The sequence below is a fragment of the Scophthalmus maximus genome, chromosome 1 (assembly GCF_022379125.1).
Source record: "Scophthalmus maximus strain ysfricsl-2021 chromosome 1, ASM2237912v1, whole genome shotgun sequence".
Classification (NCBI taxonomy): Eukaryota; Metazoa; Chordata; class Actinopteri; order Pleuronectiformes; family Scophthalmidae; genus Scophthalmus; species Scophthalmus maximus.
This window is the reverse complement of record NC_061515.1, coordinates 2,127,756-2,155,050: the sequence shown is the minus strand read 5'-3', so window position 1 is coordinate 2,155,050 and position 27,295 is coordinate 2,127,756. Positions and strand designations below refer to the sequence as shown.

Below are 27,295 nucleotides of genomic sequence, written 5' to 3'. Positions count from 1 at the left end.
CTGGCTGAACAAGTACCAGAGACTTTGATTTCCTCATAAATCATCGCGTAAGGAACTTGTGCTACTAAACCACTGAGCAGGCGAAGGGGGAGGAAGAAGTCAGTGGTGGTTAGGGCCCACGGCCAAGACCTCTTTACTGACTACCTGCTCCACTCCTGGGGTCATATGCTTCATTGTAATTGACTTTATATATAACGTACAGCCTGATCCAGTGTGACCCCCTGCAACAATACATAAAATGAATTCATGTTTTCTACATTTAGACAAATTGCACTTGGACACCTGCCTGTTGCCTGTGACCTCACTATGATGTGTCGTTACCAAGATTCACTTCCTCACAGATCCAGGTCTCAGTCTGACCTCGGCCCTCTGGATTTATTAACGCGCCACATGATTTGTAAAAGTGTTCCCTCTCCTCCCTCCAGGCGGGCGCTGAACCTGGGAATCCTGCGCGACCCCGGCTCGGAGGTGGAGGACCGTCAGTACCAGGTGGATCTCCAGTCCATCACCATCGGAACAGCTCAGTGGGAGCAGCTCAAGCCGGAGAAGGAGGGAATCAAAAGCGGTGTGTCGGCCGAGGGCGAGAGGAACTCCCAGAACCCTGCGCTGGAGTGGAACATGGCCAGCAGGTCAGAGGTCGCTTCAGTCATTTGCATGTTCCTGTGTTTTCCTCTCAGCAGCTCTTTAACGTCCTACGTCGTCTTTGGTCAAGATTTTTTTTTTTTTTTGGGACGTTTCACAATTTGTGCCGATAACCAATCACATCACAAGCACCGGCACAACTCCAGTGTACGTTAACTGCCCAGTTCCAAAAGGCTGTGAGCAGAAGAAATGGGTGACAGGTGAAGTTATAAACACAGCTACTTTGCATTTATATTCATTTTGCTGACGCTTTTGTCCAAAGCGACTTACAATCATCGAGGCAGGTACAGTAGCATTAAGGGCCTTGCCTAAGGGCCCACGCTGGGATGACCTGGACTCAAACCACGACCCTCTGTACCAAAGTCCGCGGTGTAACCCACTAAGGTATACCAGCTGCTACCAGCTACGTTTTTTTTCTAAGGACTTGGTAGATGTAAATATGGCCAAAATATTAATTGCATATTGCTCTAACGTTCAACTCCATTGGGATAAAATATTTTGATTGTTTGATTATTTGTTAGTCGTGGCTGTGTTGGTCAATTGGTCCAGAACTTTGAGCCAGACAGAAATTCTCAGCCTGTATTAGATAGGTTGGCTTTGTTCGTAGGAACATTCATGGTTCCCAGCAGATAATTACCAACGCCACCAGCAAGCGGGTCAGGAAATATGGATAGGCATCTATATTTGTGTGCAAAACACACACACACCCACACACATGTACATATTTTCTGTCCTGTGTGCAGACACATGGTTCCACCATGTTGTGTTTTTCAAATAACGGCGGAGTTTTACTGAGCCTGAGCGTCTCTGCTGCTCATCACACCCCTTGTCAGGTGCTGTTTGCGTGATCTGCTGCGAGCGTCCCATAATTTATCTCATCAGTCCTAATGTGAGAGCAGCATGTGGTTATTGAGTTAGCTCCCTATAATGCAGCCTTCAACGTACAGTCATAATTACAAACCCTGTCATTTTTTTATAGACTCGGGAGCTAAAACAAGCATGAGTGTAACAGCCTGTTTGGCCCCGCAACCTCTTTTTTTTTTTTTGGTTTTTTTTTCCACTCATGTTTTGAGAGGGAACAGGCCCAAAACTCACAGAATCACAGGCAACGGGTCCAGATTTGTTCCCTGTCAACTAAAAATAAGCCTCGTGCAAGAATACAGTGCAGGAGCAACACGGGGCCTGATGGAGACCGAGAGCTCTCCGGTCATCAGAGCTCAGACGGAGGCTGGCTCAGATACTCGCACACTCACCCTCATCCATATTCATTATGAATACTATTTTCATTACTCTTACACACACACACATATACGCACATAAACACACACACACACACTCACGCCGATAGTGTTTGGATCTCTGCCAGGCGGCTGCTGGTGATACTAATGCTGAGGCCTCATCTCTCAGACTGCAACAAGATCCTTTATTGTGACAACCACTCAAGATTTATTTAAAGGAGACCCCGTCCGTACAGTTACTTCTTGCTGCTTTGGTTAGCTACTGTGGGTTTTTTTTTTATTTTGCACAAACAATGTACAAAAAACACTTTTTTGAAAAGAAAAAAAATGCTTTGTGGACAGTCAAATATGGCTTTTTCTGTTCAAAAGAATTACATTGATATCCGGTTACAGTTGACGTGCTGAGCACCTTTTAATCCAGCGTCAATCACCTGTACAAGTCACGGGGCGAGCGTCAGTGCACAAGGCTGGTCCGTCTGGGGGAATGGATCGCAGCTTGTGAGGGGCCCAGGATGAGCTTTCAGACTGGTGTATACTGTATGTGCTCTTCACTTTATTGCCATGTGTCATGCTTTCTGAAATCCTACTGTCTGATTCTCATCTTTTCACCGAAAACGACTGCGAACGAGCAAGTGGAGCGTTCGATTTCTTTCTTTTTTCCTCCCGGTAGTTTTGACTAACTGTTCTAAGAACGGTCCTCACTCGTCGTGACCTTCTCCCACCTATTGTTGAATACTCCTTTTCTGAAGTGGACTTGGACCAACGAGAGAGTCTTAGGTTCTTGCTACTGAGTCTGACAAGTCTGACAAGCTTATGTGACCAAAGAGCTACTGAGGCTTGAACCACTTATTTTTTTTCTCTTTCTTTCTTGCTGTCAGTACGTCTCTGTGTATGAAAACACGGCTGCCTGGGCCCAGTGCCAAGGCCAGATATTTCTGAAAGGGCAACGAGGTGAAATTCTGGGCTCACACTCTGGGCCCCAGAAGATGCCTAATACCTTTCCAGGAGACCCGACTTTCTTTAGTCCGTCCTGGATATCTATTCAGAACTCGATTGCAGAATGACCCAACATTTCCTGTACTCAAAGGACTAACACACAGTATTGTACTGCGAAGGTCGTGTTGAAATGTCCAAACACTGAATTCCTATCGCACTCCCACATAGATGTCTTTTTAATGTTTCCTCTCATCTAGTCGCATTTTCGTCGTCCAAATAGTTTAGATTCACACCAGTGAGCAGTTGATTCTCCGTGTGGTCCTGCTGGGGTCAACTTCTACCCTTGTCACTGAGGTTTGTCAATTTCGCCCCAGCGCTCAGTTTTAGCGTCCAAACAAATCATCCAAGGTGACTGTGGTTGCCTCCTCATTTCCCTCTCTCCGTGCCATGGCAGGAACGGCAGCGGAGGCCCCCGTTGGAAAATGGGCTCAGCTGTAGTGCTGCCCCCGTGCAGCCCGGCCTCCGTCACCACCCAACCCATTCACAACTCAACATGTGATTCAGAAAGATCCAACACACTCGGGGAAAGCAGAGTCAAGTTCACAGCTTTGCCTGTCCGCTGCAATCACCAGCAGAAAGGCACCAGCTTGGTCGCAATTAGTTCTGACACGCACCACTTCCAGAGTTCGCACCTTTCCCCCGGCCCCTGCATCGATACCCCCGCCCCACCCGCCCTCTGTCCGGCTCTGGATTTGAGGCATGTTCCCTCTGCAGTTTTTTTTTTCTCCCGGGGTCAGCTCCAGCAGAAGTTGCGGATCTGCAGTGGCCTCAGTTTGGCTTCCTGAGGTTTTTTCGCGAGGAAATTCCAGCGCCGCGGATCCACTGACAGGATCTGTCCTCGTCACACGGCGAGGAAAAGACCCTGTGTCAGGGAGCTGTGAACTCCCCCATCTCCCCTCCGGCCTGCCAGGCCACTGATATCTCCACTCCCTGGGCACCGTGTGTAGCCTCCCGTCTTTTGTTGTTTGCACCACACCCGTTCAAAGGTGCACGCACACACACGCACGCACACACACACACACACATGCACGCACACACACACACACACACACGCGCGGAGGCACGCAGGGTGCTGCGGTCCGGTCAGAGGCCCCCACATAGCTGGTAAACCGAGACTCACACCTCCCCGCGCTGCTGGTGAATGACAGCACCTGTCCACTGCAATGAGACACTAGTTGTTTCAATCTCTGTCTGAGGGGAGATTAGCCGACACCAATTGGCCTCACAGATCATTTGACGTCCGAATTAGGCCTCCCACAAGCTCTCGGTGTGAGGAAATGTGTCAGAAAATAATCCCTTAAGGCCTCGGGTAATGCACATTTGTGAAGCAGGGGTGAATATGATATTGGTTCTGGTTAAGTACTGTACTCCAGGCCACCTAGAAACAGGGCTTTTCTATAATCCCGGCCAACTATAAATATTGGAAGCCGTGCCCCTTGATTGTTTTAATAGCAGCAGATGTGGCAATTAACACCACCTTATAAAGCCCACTTGTATATTTGTTTTACTGCTAACAAATGTTCCCACAAATATGAGCTGATTGTGGGAATGGACATTAGTGGAATGGAGAGAGTTGATGTGAGAAGGCCTCAGTTTGATCTTGTGTATACAATTTAGGGGTGTTCCCAATTGAAACTTGTCAAATAACGTCTCACTCTCTCTTTTAAAACCGTGTTCAAGCATGCAGCTACGACGTGTCAGACCCGAAATAAGACTGAAGTATTTCACAGGTCAGGTCTGCAAAATCCATCTTGAAGTCTTTTGTTCTGAGTTCGGCTCGTCGTCCTAACTGGTTTGAATTTGAAAAGCCAGAACGAGTATGAAATGTCTTGCTGTCAGCTCAGGGCATAACAATAGCTCAGTTGTGAGCGTTTTGTGGTTTCGCCTGTATTGTGTTGACTTGACATTCTCAGACAGATTTTACAACTGGTAACCATAACAGGTTATTAGTAAATAGTGGCCTTATGGTTTCTGTTTATCGTAGTGTAATTTTACAATCGCCTCAACACCAAGATAATATACTTACAACCCAAATATAATTACGTAGTAAATATTTTCTGCATGACAATGTCCATTGAGTCGCTGTAAGGTCGAGACCTACTTGAAACTATATATCTCCAACCTGTTTGTTCTTATATTATGTTCTCCAGATGTTTACATTGGTCCCACAGCCTCTTTTTTTTTTTAGAGAAAAACTAACCGCAACACAATTGTTCTGGAAGCTGCCTGGTGAAGTATCAGTGAACTGTTTTCTATCTCTGCACAGTATTAGGAGGCACCAGGAGCGTCGGGCCATCCTGACACCGATCCTGACCGACTTCTCTGTTCGAGTGACGGCAGCCCCCGCCATCATCTTCAGCAAGAACCTCTCTCCAGACAGTGGACAGACGGAGGTCAGTGTTGACACGGCGCATCATGAATTCATGATTGTTCTGTTAAAAGCGTGTATTAGTACCGTGGTAAAATGAACAATGACGGGTCGAGAGGAGACGCGACTTTTCCTAGAAATTCACAGTTGCATATTTTCCCTCATCTGCTTTGTAGAAGTTTGTTCTACTGACATCTCGTGCCCTTTGACCGTGACCTGCTACAGTCATGATTGCAACCATTACTCTCACAATCCATTGCTCATATGAAAAAAGACATGGATTGTTTCAGATGTCAGAAGTATTCATGTTTTGCTCCTTAACGTACAGTAACTTACTCATTAGGAGTCCCTCAGCCGGTCGGCCGTGTAATGGAGGCTTTTGACCTGCAGAGTTCAAACCTTTCTGCTTGTACAGCTGATGTTTTCTGGCACAGCTGCATGAGACTTCCTGTCTCTTTGATGCTCTGTCCGACCACGCTAACGTGCCCCTTGACAATGCATAACAGCTAATCCATAGTTTGCACTGACACACACACACACACACACACACACACACACACACAGTCATGTCCCCATGACTTCAGAGGACATTACATTCACTTACATGTATTTTCTGTAGACTTACTAGAACTTGCAAAACCCTACTGTAACCCCCAAAACACATCTTTATATTCAACTTTAATGATTATCGTTTTAGAGGTTGTGTGTGAGAAAAAACATATCTAGTCTCCATAATGTGATTGTGTAATTTGATTTGGGTCCCCACAACATGAGTAAAACCTAGAGTTGTGCTTCTGTCTTCTGGAGGACTTTAAACTATCACAGTGAAATGCCTGATCCCAGACTTTACTCTTACCCTAACCTCAACGCCAATCAGCCCCAGAAAGCAGGGACCCAACAAAATGTCAAAATTTTTCAAAAAAATGGCTAAAATTAAAATGTGGGTTTAAACTCGAACAGGTCCTTACAAAGACAGCCATACAATACAATACCACACACACACACACACACACACGTGTTCCAGTCTTTGTTGATGTGTCACATGTGCTCACATGACATATACATCACACTGATAGGTGGCGACCTGCTGTCAGTCTACACGCTTTAAACACGTCTTTATAAGGAGCTTCCCCCTCTCCTTTTATGAAAAAAATAATCTTTACATGCAGTCACGTACTGAAATAGATATTTCATAGCTTTTTCAAGGCAATGTTTATCAGTCAATCACAAACATACAAACAAGAAATAGAGAGCTAAATTCATACGTGACAGATCTTTATAAAATTATCTATGTATTTTATCTACTTAAGCAATCCACAGTCTACAATCCAAAATACGCCAGTCCTCCTCAATATTAATGACGGTACACTTAATATGTTCTATGAACATGAATGAGAAAAAAACAACAGAAGAAAAGCAAATTGTAATGTTAATGTTGCATATGATATTGAATACAGTATTATCAGTCCCCTTATACTTTTAAACAGTAGGTCTGACTGAAGTGTGTTTACACAGCAGTTGCCAATACCATTGTGTGCAGTTACTGTAGATGTGGCTCGTGTGTGTGGTTCAACCCAGAGTGTTAGTGAGTGATATCCTGTTGGCTGTAGCCTCCGGGCAGAAGTTTAAACTGCTGTGTGTGGGTGTGGGGGGGTCGGGTTCGGGGCAACTGAGAGGGAACAAGTGAGCTAAACGGAACGAGCTAGAGGGGAGTTAGAAAGTGAATAGACTAAGACCAAGAGCACAAAGTCAAAAGATAGTTCACAAACTGTCCTGATGTGGTAGTGTTTTCTTGCCTCCCCCCCCCCCCCCCCCCCCCCCCCCCCCCCCCACTCTTATTTTCTGTTCTCCCTCCCTACACTGTCTCCCAGGAGGTGGTGGTGTGTGGCCACTCCCTGGAGGTGAACGTGACCAGCAGTCTGGACTTCTACCTCAGCGTGGGACAGGTGCAGCTCCTGCAGCAGCTTCTCAGAGACAACGTGGTCGGCATGGACGCTCCTGAGAAAAGTGCTGAGGTGAATATTGCCATCGACAAATGTGTGAGTCCAATCGCATGTGGACACGCGCGCGCTGGCGTTCACTTTCCACACCTACAAACACGGGGATGTGCAACTGAACGGGAAACGACAAACTCCACCACATGCGGTTCAGAATTGTTTGAACCACATTTCCAGCCTCTCATCTGTCACTGTACTTATGAAATGTTATCCAGTTATGTTCACACACTCATACACCACACCTTGGCCCTAACACCGCTTTTCCCTCGCTGATATAATAATGGCTTGTTCATTTTTTCGCTCGAAAAACCCATCATGACCGTGTACCCTCACATACAGTTCCCCTAACTCATCGGCCCCTGACTGTTTTTAGTGAATCTAACACATTTAAATATTTACTCACTCAGAGCGAGGCTTCGCTCTAATGTGGCCTTAGTTTACTGCAGCGCGCTCGGCTGCAGCTTTCAGGACCCTTCCTATTGTTTACAGCACAGGGAGCTCCCAGGCGCCATTTGCCCCGTCTGACCGCTTAATGAAGCTTTCTAATGGAACACAATATAAAAATATTTACCAGCTGTGGTGAGGATGGGAGTCATGCAGGAGTGAAGGGGACAGAAGGGAAGGGGGGGGCGGTGGAATGAAATGAAGAGCGTTGACATTACTTTTACTGTTATCCCTCTTCGTGGGATTCTTTAGGCACGGATATGCGTTCCGCCGCCATCAGATGACTCAGATCTGTAAAGCGACGGTTAGCAAGTAGCAGCCGGTGGGCCGACAACCAGCCCGGCAACGGTACATGTTTGGCCCCACAATGAAAACGGAAGACTTCCCTTAACTAGTTAGGATTAAAAACAATTTGCACCTCAAACACAAATACAGGAGGTGTCAGTATTAATAGATAGATAGATATAACAGGCCTTTATGTTGTAAGTGTTTGATGATTTTTCCTCTTATTTATTATTTTTCTTGTATTATTGATATCATCAGTCTTGGGGAGGTGCCTGCTGGTGCATCTGGTCTTGATTTGGGTCGATCTCTGAGCCCTCACCCCGACTTGTAATGATTCACGGCTTGATTGTGTTGAGGGGCAGTTAACGGCTGCAGAGGGTTCATCCAGGTTTGAGGCAGGACGAGAAACTTCATCAGCTCTTTTTTTCTGGGAGGTCCACTGGCAACGGTTTGAAAAACAGGGTTTTAAACTCAATTTGAGAAAAGGTCATTTTCGATCGGTTTGACTTGTTTCTCAAGGCAATGCAAACAGAAAAATATATGTATATATATTTGTACATATACAGTTCCGGTCGGAGGAGCTGGGGATTTAGGGTGAATTGCTCAAGGGCAAAGTGACGGTAGCTAAGTGGAAAGTTATTTTTCTCAGACTATCTGATGATGGCAATGGACAATTAAAGTAGATTAAGTGAGTCATTGTGAACTCTCTCATTTCACCTTTTCTTTTATTATTCCTTATTAATTTCAGGTGCATTATACCATGTTCTCCACTCATGCGGTTTCATAGCAGTGCCATTATACTATAGCATCATTAACGCTCAGGGGTTGTTTTTTTTGTGTGTCCTCACTCTTTGGATTTTTCAAACTCAGTCTCTGTAAAACTATCTGTGCATCTATCTCTCCCACTGTCGCGAGTCTCTTGGCGGGTTGCATCCATCCGACTGCTTGGCCCCCCCGGACCCGGTCGACGGGCGGGTCAGTGTGAGTAAGACGTGGTCGGGGTCTGGAGCGTGCCGGTCTGCAGAAGCTCATTCTTCGAGCTGCAGAGCCCTCTAGTGGTTGACGCGCTCGGAGCCCGGCTCCTGAGAGCAGCGTGTCTTCACTCGCACTGGGCCCTGCCGGCTGCCTGTCTCCCCCCTGCTCACACGCTACACATACTGCCATCAGCTCCTATCAGAAGAAGAGCACGTGTGCCGAGTGTGACTTTCGGAACAGGTCAGGGCAGGTTACAAATGATAATCCTGGAGTTCACATGTATTTCCATAACCAGTTTTCATAGTATCCCAATGTGGATTTGGAAAATCTTTTTTAAATTCAGACTCCACTTCAGTGATGATATTTATAGTATTTGACATGTTTCTTTGTCCTTCCTTTATTCAACCTGTTCAAAGGATTAAATTAAAAGCAGGTCCCAGATCCCAAGCATCTGGTGCAGAGGAACCGTTTTTGTTGTTGTGCTTCAATAAAGTATCTCAGATCTGTCCCCAGTTATAGATTAAATTAAACTCTGCCCCTTTGCTCACTCACTCTCTCTCTTAATTCCATTTTTTTTTCTCTCTCTCTCTGTCTTTTTTGTTCATTCCTAGACATTTTGAGAACATTCTGTGGCCCTTGAACAGATTCAATGTAGATTTGAAACAGTTTCATTGCCCCCTCACAGCTGTGTTTTATTGTCTGGGCTAATGAATTTGTTTTGTAGGGGCTTTTGGGTTCCCTGGCAGTGGTGAGGCAAGCCAGGCGCGTGGGCAGTGTGTGTGTGTGTGTGTGTGTGTGTGTGTGTGTGTGTGTGTGTGTGTGTGTGTGTGTGTGTGTGTGTGTGTGTGTGTGTGTGTGTGTGTGTGTGTGTGTGTGTGTGTGTGTGTGTGTGTGTGTGTGTGTGTGTGAACATTGTGTGTGTGTGTGTGTGTGTGTGAGCCTTGTGTGTGTGTGTGTGTGTGTGTGTGTGTGTGTGTGAGAGCCTTGTGTGTGTGTTTTCAGTCATTTCTAGTCACTGGGCTGGGCTCTGAGAAAATCTGTCGTCATACACACACACACACACACACATCTATTATGACCTGTCCATACATACATACAGAGCAAGATTATTGTTTCCCCATAATCCGTTACATTCTGTCATTGTGAAGCAAAGTGAAATGATTTTCTCAGCGGTCCGTTGAATCATTGCAGTATTAGGATGTTTTTATCGCAGCGTTAGCGCCGCTGCGTCACAGTTTGACTTCATTTCTGTATTTTTATTTTATTTTTTCGGTTGATGTTGATGATGATGAAGTGAGGCCGGGTTGAGATCGAGGCGGCTTTCAGCAGCAGGAGGTCCCTCAGTCAGAGAGCTATGAATAGATGATAGAGCCGCAGTCCAGCACTTATCGCACTGCTCTGTCAATGGCACTGTCACCTGGCAACACAGAAGTGTGTACCGTCACATACACACACATGCGCGCACGCACGCACACACACACACACACACACACACGCATGCATACACATTGTCCCCACATTCCCTGCATGGTAACTGCCTTTTATCTGGGAGCCAGTACTGTAATGCTGCTTTATGACTGAACAGCTGACCCCGACGTCTGGTTGTTTGTTTGCATGCTGTGTCTCAGATCTGCGATGACGTTATTTCGTCCTTCAGAAAGAGTGAAAAAGAAAAAAGAAGTTGTTGGAAAGACAGCAGCTTCTCCTCTCGTCTCTCTCCACCACACTACGTCTTCCTCTGCAGCCATTTTTTCTTATATGCCAGCTCAGTGGCCTCCTGTCCTCAGTGTCGATTCACAATGGGAGCTCTCTCTCTCATTGGTGGCATCAGTGATCCTTTCGTTCAGTTGCCATACTGACAGATTCCCAGGGTATTTTAGTATCGTCCCACCAAACTGCTGCAGAGCAAGAAAAAAGAGAATTTTTTTTGAAGAAAATTAGTTTCCCTCATCTCCCTCTCTCACACACACACACACACACACACACACAGAGGCAGCTCGGGTCAGCCATGTGCTAGTACCACAGTGTGAGAGGAAAATACCCTCTGGTGCAGGGGAAGTCCCGCTCTGCTTCATCCTCCACCTCATCCTGGGATGATTACACGCATGGGAAACAGGGCTTTAGACTTCCTCCAACTCTCATGCACACGCGCACGCACGCACACACACACACACACACACACACACACACACACACACACACACTGATGCCAGTGCACACGCAAACACATGCTAAGGCAGTACCCAAGTTCAGGACTTAGTATCTGGCATCACAGGAAACTAACTAAATTAGAGTTTTTAGTGAACACAAATGGGTAAGAACCTCTCATTCACCCATTACCTTCCTTATCTCTATTCTTTCTTTCATTCGATCTCCCTGTCTCAATCTTTTCTTGTCTTGCATCACCTCGCGGATCAGTTGACGTCGTAAGGCAACATGCAGCTCTCTCCTCCTTTGTCTTTCCTTCTCGAACTCCCCTCATCCCCCTCTCCGTCTTCTGTCATTCATCCCCTCTTCTCCTCCCCCCTCCCGCTCGACTGGCACCGCTCCTGGTTGGAGGAGCTGTGTTTCCTCCAGAGCTGGCTGGTTGTGCGTGGAGCTGGCCGACAGTGGAGAGAGGGTTCCTCCTCCGGAGACGGATAGAATTTGACAGTGTGTGGGTTACAGATATCACTGCGCTGTTACATCTGGGTCTTCTTGAACGCCTGCACTGAGGAGGCTGCCAGGGTGCGCTCACTTTAATGCAAATGTGGACTCACGCAGCGCAGCACAGCACAGTCGGTCACCAATCACTTGTGAGAAGTGAATTCACAGAGGGCACCAGCCACAACTGAACTATGGTTGCATGTGTTTGGAAAGTGAAGATGTTTTTTTGTGCGTGCGTGCGTTGGCGTTCATGTTCTTGAATGATGAATCACAACTTTGCCGTGTCTTTTGTGTGAGGACACCTCTGATGGCCCTGGCCCCTTGATGGAACATTGCTAAGTAAAGTAATAAAGCCAATGAAACAAAGGAGGACCTCTCTGCACCTCAGTCGTCCATCCAAACGCTACGAAGCGCTACACTGTGGGAAAATGGAAGCTCCGTGACCTGCTCTGCCCTCTCGTATAATTATTGAGCTCTCGTTTATGGAGGCGCATTAGCCAGAATGTCGAAAGAATATAAAATAGCTTATCTAAGCCCACAGTGTTGCTGACAGGCTTGGCTCCGTGAGCAACTTAAGGCTGGACCCTTGTCTGTATATGTCTAAGTAAACCCTGATTTCTTTTTCCGAGACCGCTCCTCCTCGTGCGATGAGTGTTTCGTATTGTTTCGTAGCTGTTGAGCTCTGAGAGCTGACGTCTCTCGCTCGACCCCGGACCTCTTCAGGACCGCGAGGTGTCGGAGGAGCTCTCGTCTGCTCCGCTGGCCAACAGAAATAGCGGAGGCTTCGGACGGGAGAGAAATTGTGATGCATGGGAAAGGAGCAGGGCAGACAGCAAGACAGTGGAGACTGCTGGAGAGAGGATGCTCAACTGACAGAGAATGGGAAAGGGGGGGGGATCCAAGCAGATGAGACATGACGAGAGTGAGAAACAGAAAGTGTGTTTGCTTTGATTTCTGGTGCTGTGTAGAGTATTTGTCCATAAATGTGGGAGCTGACATTCCTGAGGGGTCAGCTCTTAACCAGGCAGCCTGGCTATTAACCCTCTCTGAGGGCCGGATCCCTTTCCCCCTGACCTCTCTCCATCCTGCGTAGCACTATTTTCATTTGCCCTGTTGCTGCTAAGAGCAATAATAAATAAGGCTCCTTGCGCCGCCGTCTCCTCTTCCATTTTGGCTGCCTCGCGCCGGTTAAGTAAGCGTTGTTGTCTCAGCTTATCTTAAACATACATATTTTCATAGCCAGCGTTCATCTCGCTGCCCTCCTTTTGTTATGAAACCGTATCTTTTTTTCTTCTTCTCTCTTTTCTTTCTGTCCGTGTCTCGCTGACCCTCCTGTGTGAATCAACTGCTAATTGACAGCCAGTCATAACAACTCACCTTCGCTGTCCAGCCCCCCGCTCCACAACCAGGCCTTCTGCTCCGAGCGTGGCCGCCGCACATTCTTACACCGGCCCCCCTCGGAAACTCTTGTCTATTCGAGATCAGTAGCAGCTGAATTTGCTCTGTCCTCAATCATTTTTGGCAAAATTGGCGTGAAAAACTCCTGATAGAAATCACAAAGGTCGGAATTCTATTAAGAGTCGTGAAACAAACGGCGCCTTTGAGGAGAGGGAGCGGGGCCCCCGACGTGAACCCTGGGATCGGGTGTCGACTCAGGTGAGGAGGAGTCAGGGGTGCCCTCTCTCCCTCTCTCTCTCTCTCTCTCTCTCTCTCTCTCTCTCTCTCTCTCTCTCTCTCTCTCTCTCTCTCTCTCTCTCTCTCTCTCGCTCTGCCTGCATGGGAAACAGGGTCACAGACTCGAGGGACTAGTAAAAGCAGGGCACACCAGGCCAGCTCGTACAGTCACACACACACACACACACACACACACACACATAAACCAGTAGGCCTGGTTCAGTGAGAAAGCCCAGGATGTTTGTCTGAAGAGGTGAAAAGAGGAAACAGATTTATTTCACTACACCTGTATAAGCACGATTCCACCTAGAATAACAGGTGATGGAGAGTGTTGGGTTCTCATTCTGTGACTTGGAGAATGTAGTAAATGTGTGTGTGTGTACGTGTAGACCTTTGCGTCTGACTATACCAAATGTACAGTAGCTTCCTCTTCCTCATTCTGATTTTTTTCTATGGAGTTCGTCTTGGACTGCTCTCATGAAACTAAATATTTACACTTCCCTCCAGGCTAAAGAGAGACTTTTCCATCGCTGCAGGCACATTTTCTTTTTACCCCGCACCTCTCGGCTATTTTTTCATTTCCCCACATGCAGTCTCAAGTATTTCGTGAGAATCCATTAGTTAAGTCAATCACAAAATGCTGAACATTGGCCACAATATCGGCTTCATCAATATACAGCCAGCTGGTCTCCTCTGGACCTTTTTGTCATCAGCTTGACTTTTTCTTATGTAGTTTAATTTTTGGTCTTTTTCTGTCTTGGTTTGCCCTTTTAGCCGTGTCCTCTGTGTCGTCTGTCCCCCCCTCCCTTATTGAGAGGCCCTCGCCGCTCCGATGAGGTGGGGGGGGGAGTCTTGCATCATTCTCCTTTGAGAACCTAACATACAACACATAAGCGCTTTTGTCTCACTCGGTCCTGGGAGCACATCCAGGGAGAAATTAAAGGAAGATGACTTCAGTCCTCCCCGTCTAATTTCAGCTCTGTAAATAGACACCGGTCCAGGATTGCTCTTGTCTTCGTGCCGCTCTTTGGATTTCGTATATGCGATCTTGTGTGCGTTTGTGTGTGTGTGTGTGTGTGTGTGTGTGTGCGTGCGCGCGCACGTGTTCACAGTTGTGTGTGTCAGTGTCACTCACTTCTGAATGCCTATAAAGGCTCGGGTATATGGTTCCAAGTGTATCTTTTCTTAACCATGAGTTAGTGTGTGTGTGCCTCCCTCCCTCCCTCCCTCCCTCCCGAGGGTGTGGGCTGATCACAGCCTCGTCACTCAGTCCTCTGCGGACCACCTGGGGTTCATCTGCCCTTCTCAACCCTGCACCTCCCGCCCCACAGCCTCCTCTCACCTCGGGTCACCATTGTGTTCCCTGCCGTTGCTGTTTCCTCGTGACCTTGTTACTAAAGCAGAGAAAACAGACATGGCCGCCAGGCAGTGCGGTGCAGTGCGGTGCGGTGCAGGCCCTTCAGAGGAACACTCCATGACCTAATGAAAGGCATCTCTGCTGCGTTCTGAAGTCTCTCAGACGTCTGCCTTGGTGCGCTGCCGAGGCCCGCGCTGAAGACAATGCAGTTTGAAGTCTCTTCTGTTGTTTGTTTTTTGAAAACATAATGCCAGAGCTAATGATGTTAAGTTGAAAGCTCGGATGAGTGATCCCGAGGGCCCGGCTGAAACCCGAGGATGGCTCTGCAGCAAAACACGGAGAATGTGTTTCCACTGTGCGCCGGCTGGTGAGTGGTGCTGCACCGCCTCACTTTGCTCTGCCGCTGAATATAAAGCCTGAATAACATTGAGTCGGCGCTCTTTGCGTTTCCTTCTTGTCATTGACCAAAGTCACAGTTAATAGAGATCCTCAGAAACGCAGAGTCTTCACATTTTTGGGATTTCTAAAAAAAAAAGTGTCTGGGACAATTTTACACCCACGACTTTCAGATGCCACTGACACCATCGAGCCTGATTCATCCGGGGACACTTGGCATATGTAAACACTGGCGTCTGACGATCAGATTAGACACACACACACACACAAGTCTCAGAACTAAATAGGGATGTGACGGTTAATGAGAGCCAGTTGTTCTCTTCCCCCATTCCCATGGAAAGAGAGCGGAGCGGATCAAGGGAAGAGAGTCTGACGATGACTCTGCTGCCGTGGAAGCCAGGATCACGGCAATTAAGACGGACCCCAGGGTGCTTCTGTCTCTCATTCACTTTCACGTCTGCTATAGTGTGTCGTCTAATTACACCTTTTTCTCTACATCTGGCCTTCATCTTACTTTGATTAGTGACCAAATGAAATGTCGGGAGTCCGGTCGCAGCTGTCCGGGGATGTAGGGAAGAGGATTTAATCTCGTCTTGGGGCATTTCATCCTTTTTCATCGGCCACATTCAGTCCTCCACCTGGCGTCATCCCAATGATAACTACATTATAACATTTTCACTATGTTGTTTACCACATGGCCGATATCTTGTTTATCATTAACGATGAAAGTATTTGCTGATACAGTCCATTCAGCAGCACTCCCCTTCCCGCCCAGGGATTATGTCGGATGAGCGGAGAAAGTCTGTGTATCATTTTTGACTGGTTACATCATGGCGGTCAGGACACTTTCCCCCCTTGTTTGTTTTCACTGACACGGTTGTGGTATTAATCTAGGAATTGTCTTCTGGCCTTTTTTAAACACTTCCTTCAATGAGTAATGCGACGACGCCGCGTCCTGCTCATACAAACAGCCAGGGTTTTTTGCAGTGATACGGGGAAACGTCTGCGCGTCCTGGCACTCACGCCCCTGAGCAGACTGATAGGTTTGATTGGTGGATCTGTGGAGGACGACTGATGCAACGAGTCTCCCGTTGAGCTTCAAGGGTGGCGTCTGTCAGACCTTTTAAATCCTTCTTGACTGCCAGAGACTGGGAGCGGGGCACGGTGGGTTTGGCGAGCTCCGTCGAGGGCCTGGAGTCGCACTGCGAAGGCCTCGCTGTTCAACCCAGCGCGTTGAGCACAACACTGCAGCCTGCTGAATGTCAGCGCTCTGGCTGCACTTCTGCTTTTACTGAGCAATGGCAATCTGCATTCTCTGCTCGCCAAAATATTTGCAAGTAAACTAATGTCGTGTGCAGGCGTAGGAGAAAACAGGTTTTGAAGTTCAATCAATTACGAAACAGAGTCTTTTGGCCGCCACATCTCCCGGAGCCAGGTTTTTGTCGAGCAGCACACTGCAGTTACCCATATGGACCACATTAACTCAACTCTTTTCACAATTTTTCTTTTCATTCTCCGGCCTTTATCATTTCTGCATCTTTGTTTCGGGGGCCAGGGCTTTTTCCAAACCATAAGGCAGCTCAAAATGGACCGACATCATCTCTGCGTTCAGGGTTTCTCGTCTTCCCTTTGTCTTCTGAGGTGTTTCACCGGCGCGCCTCTCTTCAGACCGGCCGGGTCACATCCAGTCCTCTCCGGGAGCAAAGTGTTCCAACTGACCCAGCGCTCTAGGAATGTAAACATGCATAAATTATTACTGTCACCCGGATGTTTGCTTTCCCCTCAGTGTGTGACGTGGCTTCTTGGGAATAGGAGTCTCTGACGTGGCGGGCGAAATATTCTCATATCGTCATTACTCTAATCATTACCAAGTCCCCGATAGGAGGAGGAAGGGATGCTCGGGGGCCGGGAGTGTGAGAAGGGAGGACAAAGTGTGTAGGGTTCCGTCTCTTCTGCTCCTTTGAGAAACATGTTGTTAAACCCTGGAGGACTCAACCCACCAACCAGAGCTTGTTAAACGGCCCCACTCGGCGCCCGGAGTGCTCTGTGTTTAAAGTACAGTTGACAGTCACTCCGAAGCACTCGGCATCCATTTGCGAGCTCCGAGGTCGTGACCTTCCCCTGCGTCTTTGTTGTGGTTCAGTTGAAGTGCATAGCAGGTTGCCTTTGTTATTGAGTATTAAATGACTGCCTTTGATGCCCTTTTTTTCGTGAGACCGCTGTTATGGCATACAAAGAGGCGGTGACTTCATATTATGGATGTCTTCCCCCCTCTGTTCTCCACAAGAAAACGGGGGAATAAATTGCAGCCTTTATGGCATTTTGGTTAAGTATTATTGTTATTATTTTTGATTAAGATGAGGTAAGGTATTGCTAGGTCGAGGTTTTTTCTCCCATCCGGCACAAAGGCCACAGAGGCCTGCTATCAGCTTTATGGTTCTGGGAAACAATAGAGGGTAACACAGCAGGGGCCCCGACCTGTAAACTCTGATGTTGTCAAGATACAGAAGTTAACTTCCATTCATGCGTCCTGCAGGCACGACGCTCGGCTGAATAGCTCTGTCGAAGTGATGAAGTCATCTGACCTGCCGTGTTTTTCAATGGGTAATTCTAGAGCAGCTTCAAGAGAACACGGGGAGAATTGTGCTGAAAGTTTGAAATCATTCTTTAAAAAACTCACTGAACTGCCACTGGTTTCATTTGGGTTCAAAAAAAATCCTACAAATTGCAGCTTGTTTTTCTCTACTGTAACTATCATATCTGTGAAGTAAAATAAAAACAAGCATATATTTTACCATGACAGGAAAACCATTTGACACAGAGAAATGAAAACATGATGCATGTGCTGTTTTTTTTCTAGGTGAGGTGACATTTGTTTCTGGCTCTCAGCGACAACTCTGTCCCCACTTACTTCAGTTTATTTGAATAACTGTAATTCTTTAATAGTGTCAAGTTACTGACATCTTCACTCAATACTTATGCTGAAGTTGTTTTTTTTAATATACTGCTACGTTGACCTCATCTCCCATAATTAACAAACTTCCTAATGTCACACGGCCAACTTCTTCACCAGCGCGTTCATCGTGTCACCATCAGACATTTAACCATTCAGTGTTTATTATTTATATTAATCTGTGTTCGCATCGAGTGGCATCCCCCCGTCACGCCCACCTACACCTGCAACCATGCACCAATTGGACGGCACTAGCTGTCAATCACGCTGTATCCATGCCCCAGTGCACACCGTCCCTCATCATCTATTTAACTCTGAACGAGACAACAATTTACAAAAGGAACATCATGCTGATTTGAAGAAGACTTGAAACTAGACTCATTTTCTCATACACTCTTATCTAGTCGCCCTCCGCTGGTCATTCCAGAGAATACAGGCTTCAAACACTTGGGCACAGGCTTCACTTTGGCTGCGTGCGTCCATTTTCATAAAGAGTCTGTGGTCGGTCTGCTTTTGAGTTTCTATGATGTTTTTTTTGTGGCATTTTGTACTTTCTCATGCAGCTCCTTCTCATGCCTGTCTTGTTGGCATGTCAGTCAAGAAGCAGAAATGTTTCTCAAGGGTCTTATTTTTGCTCTGAAGTCTCTTGTGTTACCCTTAAAATATCGTGGCCAGTCTTTAAATATATATTTGTGCCCCTGAAGTAAACTTGGGCACACTGGTAACATTTATTATAGACCTTGACTGGATCCAGTTTTTTTAAATGGAGCCTTTTGAAAGGAATAATAAGTCACCTTTGCTCCTCTGGAGCGTATTTATTATATTCTCTCCTACCGACTATCGTGGATTTCCCTACCGTCTTAAAACATTTCACATTTTCATGTTCCCTGATCTCTGAACCCCGAATCGCAGCCTACTTTTCAATCATCTGGAAACCATCAACTGCATATGTGTTATTCAGATGTAAAAGCTATGTTGTCATATTCAACTAGCGGGCCAACACTGTAAACGGGTGGCATTTGGATGATGTGACATTTGCTTCCACATATTAGCCTCCCTCCAGCCAAGCTGTTCCGAGTTACACTGACAGAAATGGGGGTCAGAAGTCGCACAGATGCGCTCTGATATGATTGGCACTTGGGAGACTCATGGTTTCACACTTTGGGGATTATCCTCCATTTTCCAGAATTTTCTGCCTAGAGACTCTGAGGGGATGACTTCATGACTGGGGCCGGAGGGGGTTGTGTGTGTGTGTGTGTGTGTGTGTGTGTGTGTGTGTGTGTGTGTGTGTGTGTGTGTGTGTGTGTGTGTGTGTGTGTGTGTGCGTGCGTGTGCGTGTAGTCGCACATTCATGATCACGATCAACTTAGTCCAGAGAAAGATGCATTGGGATCTGGAAATAGCGCTTCAGTGCAGCCTTTATATAATATAATAGAAAGTATCGGTTGGAGAAAAAGGGGGATTTCAGCCGGGACCAGGCCTGTAAGTTGCAGTACATGTTTGTATTCTGAATTTATTGCCCTCTGTCAGTGAATAAATTGGCGAAGGCTTAAAGCATATAGACTGTAGAGCCGCAGGTTTATGTTTTCTGTGTGTGCCTCCTCTCTTTTTCAGCGTAGTAAGCACGCTGAGGCTATAACCAAGCCCAGAAACACGGGGAATTATCCAGTTGTGCACTTTAAAAACTCTGAGCTGAGATCAAACCCTGGGACTGCAACTGACTTCATGTGTGTTTATGTGTCCATGTCCGCAAATGCATTGATTGCATGTGTCAATTCAAACTATATGAACAAATGTGCGCTGGGGTAAGTTTTCTCATTGTCTCTTTTCCCCCAGCCCCCCACCCCCCATTTGTACTCCCCATTATCCCTTATTCCACTTGTAAGCACATCTAAATATAGACCCAAGAATTTGCTTAGGGGGCACTCTCTTAGTAGTGGTGGTTAAAGAGAAGACGGGGTATTTGCTGTAATTGTAAATGCATGTGTACAGCCTGAGCTTGGGAAGAGGGACGGAGAAGCGTAAAGAGTATCTGGCAGTTTCTCCTGGCGCTTGCTCTTTCCCAGCTGCTGTGCAGCTTTATTTGTCCCTTTCAACGTGGGGCGCTCCTCCGAGTGGACATTTTCCCTTTGCCAAGTACCTATTTTGAAATACCTCCTTACCTCAGTACAAGTTTCACCCGCTTAACACAACACACATGGAGACAGGTCCGGGCCCTTTGCTGCCTCCTCTCCGCTCCCCTCCCCGTCGCTCGGAAAATCTTACATTTCTGCAGAGAAGGAGTGCACACATCCTGTCCTCATTAGGCCCGGGAAACGGAGAGGAATCTGGCAGAGCCAATTCTATAGAAGCCCCACACAAGAGCCCGGCAGAACAGAACAGAACAGAACAGAACAGAACAGAACAGACAGACAGACAGACAGGCAGGCAGGCAGGCAGGCAGGCAGGCAGGCAGGCAGGCAGGCAGACAGGCAGGCAGGCAGGCAGGCAGGCAGGCATGCCGCGGTGTTTTATATGGCTCTTGTTCTTAGCCTTTGATGACACTGTTTAGAATAGGAAATATCTAATAAGTCAAGTATTCTGTCTAATGTCCTGCCAATGGCTTTAGTTTTTGCCCGGAGGTCTTGAAACACTATCTCCACCGCAGCAATAATATACATTTAAAATTCTCATGGAGCGGGCGGGAGGGTGCAATGTTGAGAAGGAGAGGGGGCATCTGAGAGAACATGTTCTAATGGCTACCATGTGCAGGTCGGGGCAGATGAGGGTGGGATAGGATGGGGGGGGGGGGCACCTTGAGAAATACTCTCTGTCCGTGTGTTTCTTGGACTTTTTAATTTATCATAATCATGTTTCAAAAGGCAGCAGTAGCTAATTGAACCTGACGTGGTGCCTATTAGCGTGGACGAGGAGCTCGGAGCAGAGGCCTTAATAGTGTTATTGGACCTGACGGTGACGTAGCCGACTTCTTTCACGACGCACCTCTCGAGTGAGACGCAGCAATCAGAGGACCGATCGACAGTATGGACAGAAACAACATTACATGTCGACATGGCTTCTTCTCTTCTTCTCTTCTTCTCTTCTCCCAGTTGTTCTTCTGACCCTCTGTGGGGTTCTTTGTGGGGTTGGTTTGAAGTGGCTGTTTCTTTGTATCTGCAAAATATTTTCCATATTCTTGGGAAGTAAAAACTTATGTTCATTCAAGATTTTTCTCTTTCTTTTTCTTTTTTTTACCCAAATGTGTCCGTGCTGCATAAACTGGTCCAGTAATAATTATTTGTTTGGTAACATTTATTTTGAACTGTGTGTCTCCTTCCTGTCCCGTGGGAATCAGTAGCAGCTTCTTTACAGTCTGGAAGATGGCATGTTTTAGTAGCAGATTAAAGATTCCTATTTTTATTGTTGTTTGAAACTAGGCAACCTCCTCGCGCTGATTTATAGCATCTGTCACTGAAAGCTTTTTTATTGCCACAGCGACTGGAACCTTCCTGATATCTGTTAGTTGAAAGCCAAGCATAAAAATCTCAGCTGCTTCATACACAACACCACAGTCAGTGCATGAAACAGTTTGATTTGCCAGGGGTGAGGCCCTTGTATGAAGACATTTCCAATATTGCAAGAAGTGCTAAATGATTTTTAGACCACAGAATGCCTTTAATGTCTCTGCGGTTATATGATGCTCTCCTTCTTCTGGTCAATTTGTCCATGGTCTCAATCAAGCGAGTTATTTGGTTTGTGTCCGCTTGTAAAGGCCTGGATCCGAACAAGAAACACATTTTCTTCCCCAAAAAAGAGGGGGGGGAAACCTTTCAAACATTTTATGTGATGCCCCCCCCCCCCATGCTAACAAAACATATTGGTTTGGTTTGAGATGAGGCAAATACATTTTCTCCTGCTGCGGTTTTCATTGTGCCCTCGTCCTCACTTGTCACGGTCTCTGTGTGCAGGTGCGTCGACATGAGCAGAAGTGCGGCAAAAGTCTTGACCGGGCGTCCGCCGCCGACAGCCCGTCGCGTCACAGCATAACCGGGCAGGACAGCGGCTTTGGCAGCGACAGCGCTCGCATCCGCATCGTCCAAATCGAGCAGCAGAGCGGCGCCAGCCACCATTGCATCGCGAGGCCCTCCCGCAAGTCCACCATCACCAAGAACCTCAACTTTATCCCTTTCGACATCTTCGTCACCGCCAGTCGGCTGTCCGTCATGACGTACGCCTGCTCCAGCTCCTCAAAGACCCTTCCCTCATCGTCCGACCCCCCCAGCGCGCTGGAGAAGAAGGAGGCTGCGGATAAGGTAAACCTTTAATGTGCATCAACAGGATCTGAATGATGCTGGCATGTACGTACTGTAGTCACGTCTCCAGTATTTCACTGAAACAATGTCTCAAATGATTACTGTGCAGTTTGTTTTGACACGTTATGAAATGAGGATTCTCCATCTGCTCTAGGTGGGAAAGAGTGCCCTCAACCAGCCGGAGATCCTGTCCGAGTCCCCTCCGGCCTCGGCCTCCCCGACCCCGGACCCTGCTCCAGCTGCGCAGGGTTCCCTCGCTGGCCTGACAGCTGAGGACATCTTCAACAGCAACACGTCCCAGCCGGCCTCCCCGCTCCTGAGGGGCAGCCTGCTCTCCCTGAGCAGTCTGCCAACTCCCAGTCGCTCCTCAGCGCGCCAGGCGCTGGGCGTGACCATCGTGAGGCAGCCGGGCAGAAGGGGGGCCGGGGACCAGGTGTTGGAACCCCTGCTGTATCTCCAGGTGATGCAACCGTCTGCCCTGCTCAGCTGCCACCACCGCAAGCAGAGGATGGAGCTGTCTGTGTTCGACGTGGCCTTGAGAGGAGTTCCGTCGGACTACAAGTGCCTCGGTGAGCTGGAGCTGATTGATGTCGAATATGTCCGTTTCTCTGTCTTTGTTGTGTTCCATTTCTTTCTGCGTGCTCATTCTCTGCTTTTTTCCCCCTCTTCGTCTCCTCGTCTGCCTCATCTTTTGTCCAGACCCAGGAAAGACTCTCCCAGAATCTCTTGACTACAACGTGTTCTGGCTGCAGACAGTAGCAGCAGAGGTAGACAGTAAAACGGGCATCCCTCCCCCCCTGCTCAGCCTCCAGATCAAAGATTTCCTCAATGGACCAGGTGGGATGATGCACACACACACACACACACACACACACACACACACACACAAACTTCTGTACAGTCACGCTAAACAACGTTTACGATGTGGACGAGCATCCGTTTCCCATTTAATCACATTTCGGAAGAGCGAGAAGAAAACACACACCAGAGGCAGATTCAAAGCTCTCCTCCTCCTCCTCCTCCTCCGTGTGCACATCACAGATATTAATCTGCGTGACGCAGTGGATGTTTTCTACAGGAGGCCACGGATGTGGCTGACATCGGTCACTTTCAACAGCACACTAAATCTCCCGCTGATATGAGTGCTCGTGTAATATCAGCTTCCTGCCGATTTGCCTTTCACAGGGTTTGGCCCGTCTATTTTTAGACTGATATGATATCCATATGAGTAGCTTTAGTCTTTGAGGTTGTTGACCTTAGGGTGTGGCTGACATTTTATCCAAACAGCACTGCAATGAATAAAAGTGCGAGTGGGCTGAAAATGTGAACGCTCAATTCATTTGAGGATTTCACGAGGAGTGTGTGTGTGTGTGTGTGTGTGTGTGTGTGTGTGTGTGTGTAGGCAACAAGACATCCTTCAGAGTTCAGCTCCCGGAATCCAGCGGGGCCAGATGTTGCAGATGCATACACACCGACACTCAACTGGGGATCTACTTTTGACATATAGTCTGTCTTTTTTCTTCCACATGCATCCAATCATGAACACATACACGTGCATGTTTACAAGAAGGAGCTCCGGGGGCGGGACACGAGTAGCCCCGTCGCCTACGCGCATCCCTGCTGTCAGCAGAAAGCCCTCAGCTGCTCGGGGCTCGCGGGTCACGAAACACAATGCAGCTCTCTGTAGTCAGACAACACAACCTCACCACGGCCATGTCCATCTAACCCCCTGCTCACTCCGGATGATGCCGACAGCCAAATTACAGCGAGCGTGACCTTCCCACGAGGCATTAATTATATCAGAGTTTCCGCCAGGTTTATGGTAAATATGACTTCTCTCTGATGGGAATTCACTGTGTACATGAGAGGCATGTTGGTATAGTTAGCCGAGAGACTGTCCTTCAATATAATGAGTAGATCTACTGACCTCTGGTCTCCCTGTGGAGAGGCACAGGAAAGACAAACATCAGTATGTCCAGGATTGTTTCGACAGATTGAAAAAAAAAGTTTAAATAGATTAAATCTTTACTTGGTTTATTTATCTTTGAGAATTGTCAAAACACCTTGCGTTGCTTTTGTAACGTAATATGATTTATTGAGGATCTCTGGCTGTTACATCGCTAAAAGATAATTCACGCTTTGCTGAGGTTACATCCGAGTGCAGTTGAAGCTAGAGCTGCAACAGTTAATCGATTAGTAATCGACTACTAACTACTCGATTAATCTGTTCTAGTAGTTTTTATGAAGAAAAAGATTCAAGATTCTCTGATTTCAGCTTCTTAAATGTGAATATTTTCTCCTTTTTTTGCTCCTCTGTGAACTGAATATCTTTGGTGTGTGGACAAAACAAAATATTGTCTCAGGGTTTTGGGAAACGCCATCGACATTCTTCACCATTTATTACCACTTTATGGACCAATGAACTAATCAATTGATCAAGAAAATAATCGACATATTGATCGATTATGAAAATAATCGTTAGTCGCAGCCCTAGTTGAAGCACGAACCCCCACATTTTGCAACTGCAGTCCAAGTGTTTCCCTTGAACTGGTGAAGAGCTGAGCTGCCTCCTGTCTCCGTATGATAACTTCACTCATAAACACTCACACACACACACACACACACACACTGTACAGACAGCACCCTCCCAGATGACTCACACAGAACCCAGACTCACTGCGAGGTTGCCCCAGGTCAGGCTCTGCTGGAAATATCTACAACTGACCACACACATGCTACTGGTCCCCCCAGCACACACACACACACACACACACACACACACACACACACACACACACACACACACACGCACACACAACCATGTGTTGTTTGGTTTGATGACTCTCTGGGGGAGATAATTGTCCTCTTCTGGGATGGAGGAGCAAAGGAAGAAGTTACAAAGAGTCCGTGCCTTGATGCTGACTGTTGTGGAAATACACTAATTGGTGTTGCTCGGACGCTACATGGAGATGAATCATTTTTTTAGAGTCTGAAATGTTTATCAGTCTCGAAGTGAAGCTGCGGCGTCGTTGCTAAGAATGTTTTGGTCAAAGTCTGCACCTAGACAGACGTGTTTTGATCCCTCTACTCTGAGTTTAATTATTTGGTTCACCTATTATGGTTATAAGACCCAAGAAGAAGAGTGCAAGGAAGAATAAAGAAAGGATACTGTAGCTGGTGATGGGACCAGTATTTAATTTATCTGTCCGTTTTCAGAGATGGTTTATTTGCATGTGCGAGTCTCTGTAAGTGTCTCTCGCTGTGTGTGCTTGTGCCTTGATGTGTGTGTGTGTGTGTCATGTCCGGTCGCTCCGCTCTGATTCAACACGGCTTCACATTTGATTTATTTCAGCGAGGCGCAAACAAGAGAGCAGACCGCACGGGGCCACGTCCCGCCGGCTGTTTACACACCAGTGCGCTCGCGATTTCAGCGGCATTTATTCGGCGCGGCCAATCAGAGCCGCTCTCCCAAGGATGCTGAGTGGGAAACACTTGTAACATGTGTACTGTAAACTGGATGGTGTCTCGGCGCTGACCCTCACTCAGCAGCTGCTCGTCACGCACACACACACACACACACACACACACACATTTACATATACACTTCTAATCCAGAAACACACATGAAGCCAGATTTTTATTTTTCCGAACCAGCGGAGTTCAAGGCTTGACCAGCAAAGTCGACGTAGAAGAAAGCCAGACTGGGTTTGTTCTGTTTTTCCAACATGAACAGGGTTCAGTGTTTGACCAGCGCGCGCGGGCACACACACACACACACGCACACACACACACACACACACACACACACACACACACATTCATACTCTACATTCTCATCTTTCCTACTCGATTCCAGTCTGGGAGAAAGGGGTCAGTGAACAAGTCCAGAGGTAACTGCTACCACTTGGGGATGAGAGATCAGCCGAGCGCTCTGCAGAGAAGCAGCAGGTGATAGATTAGCTAGAACAAATTGGAACCATTACTCTCCCGCGTCCCTGGTTCCCGTCAAGCCATGGGTTTGTAGAAATGTTGTCAGTTACTGTATACAAGCCCGTGCCCCTCCGAACTGTCCAGAACCAGCTCCTAATTCGAGTCAGATGGCGTCTGAAGTGCATGTCACTGGCCTTACTCGCTATGAGGCCTTTCTCTTTTTTTTTTTGTGTGACAGTGGGTTTTCCTGCAGATGTACCCTCAAAATATATTGGCACTTACAAACACAGACGTCCACACGTACACTTCACATATGGGCCCCGTGTAACCCGACACGTTGCCACCTGCGTCTGACACGGCCCCTCCGCTGTCAAGAGTCAAGCGTGAAAGTCGGCCGGAGGAATCAAAAGCGGGGGGGCGGGAATGAAAACAATGTTTGTGCTGTTTGCGCACACGCACATTCCCCACACCAGGTTCAAAGTGGGGTTGGCGTCATGTATGACCTTGCCAAAAAGGCACAGTAACCTGGGTAATAAGCGTAGTTGATCCCCCCTCCACCACCACTTTGCAGAGTTGTGTGTGTGTGTGTGTGTGTGTGTGTGTGTGTGTGTGTGTGTGTGTGTGTGTGTGTGTGTGTGTGTGCGCCTCTGTCAGACCTTGATCTCCCACTTTCTCCAGTGCTAATAGAGGCTGACACCTGAGAAGAGCTGCTCCATGATTCCCTGCAGCCTGTTCACATTAAGGCCGGTTCTTTAAAGGTATATGAACACCAACACCACCTCTCAGCCTCCAGGCTTCAGGCTCGCTCCCCGCACAAGCCTTCCTCTGACACTTTTCTTTTTCAAACACCCAAAGTCCTAAAGCTGAAGCTAGATCTCTCCAATAAAAACACTTGTGTGTGAGTGCCACTGTTGGAAAAGCCCGTGGTTTAAATGCGCCTGCTTGAGGCTGAGTGTGCCAAATTTCTTGAAATCAATTATTTTCCCTTTAAAACAAATGACAATTACAAGATCTGCTGTGGCACATTTCAATTTGAAAGATTTGGGGATATTTTTAGTGTATTTATTCGGGTATTTCCAGTTCTTCACTACAGTCTCAAAGA

The 27,295-nt window shown here is 47.3% G+C and overlaps 1 protein-coding gene across 9 annotated transcripts in view; it reads left to right on the top strand.

Moving 5' to 3' along the window:
- Positions 1-27,295, top strand: part of LOC118301643 (vacuolar protein sorting-associated protein 13B-like) — a 299,542-nt gene that overhangs the window by 197,119 nt on the left and 75,128 nt on the right. For 8 of the 9 annotated variants that reach the window (XM_035627305.2, XM_047331582.1, XM_035627293.2 and 5 more), the window contains 6 exons: positions 426-629; positions 5,143-5,269; positions 7,116-7,259; positions 21,919-22,263; positions 22,418-22,832; positions 22,963-23,100. In XM_035627305.2, coding sequence (XP_035483198.2) covers positions 426-629; positions 5,143-5,269; positions 7,116-7,259; positions 21,919-22,263; positions 22,418-22,832; positions 22,963-23,100 — 1,373 coding nt within the window. Of the gene's footprint in view, positions 1-425; positions 630-5,142; positions 5,270-7,115; positions 7,260-21,918; positions 22,264-22,417; positions 22,833-22,962; positions 23,101-23,665; positions 24,086-27,295 lie in introns of all 9 variants that reach the window. The other variant, XR_004790359.2, reaches the window with a different exon arrangement.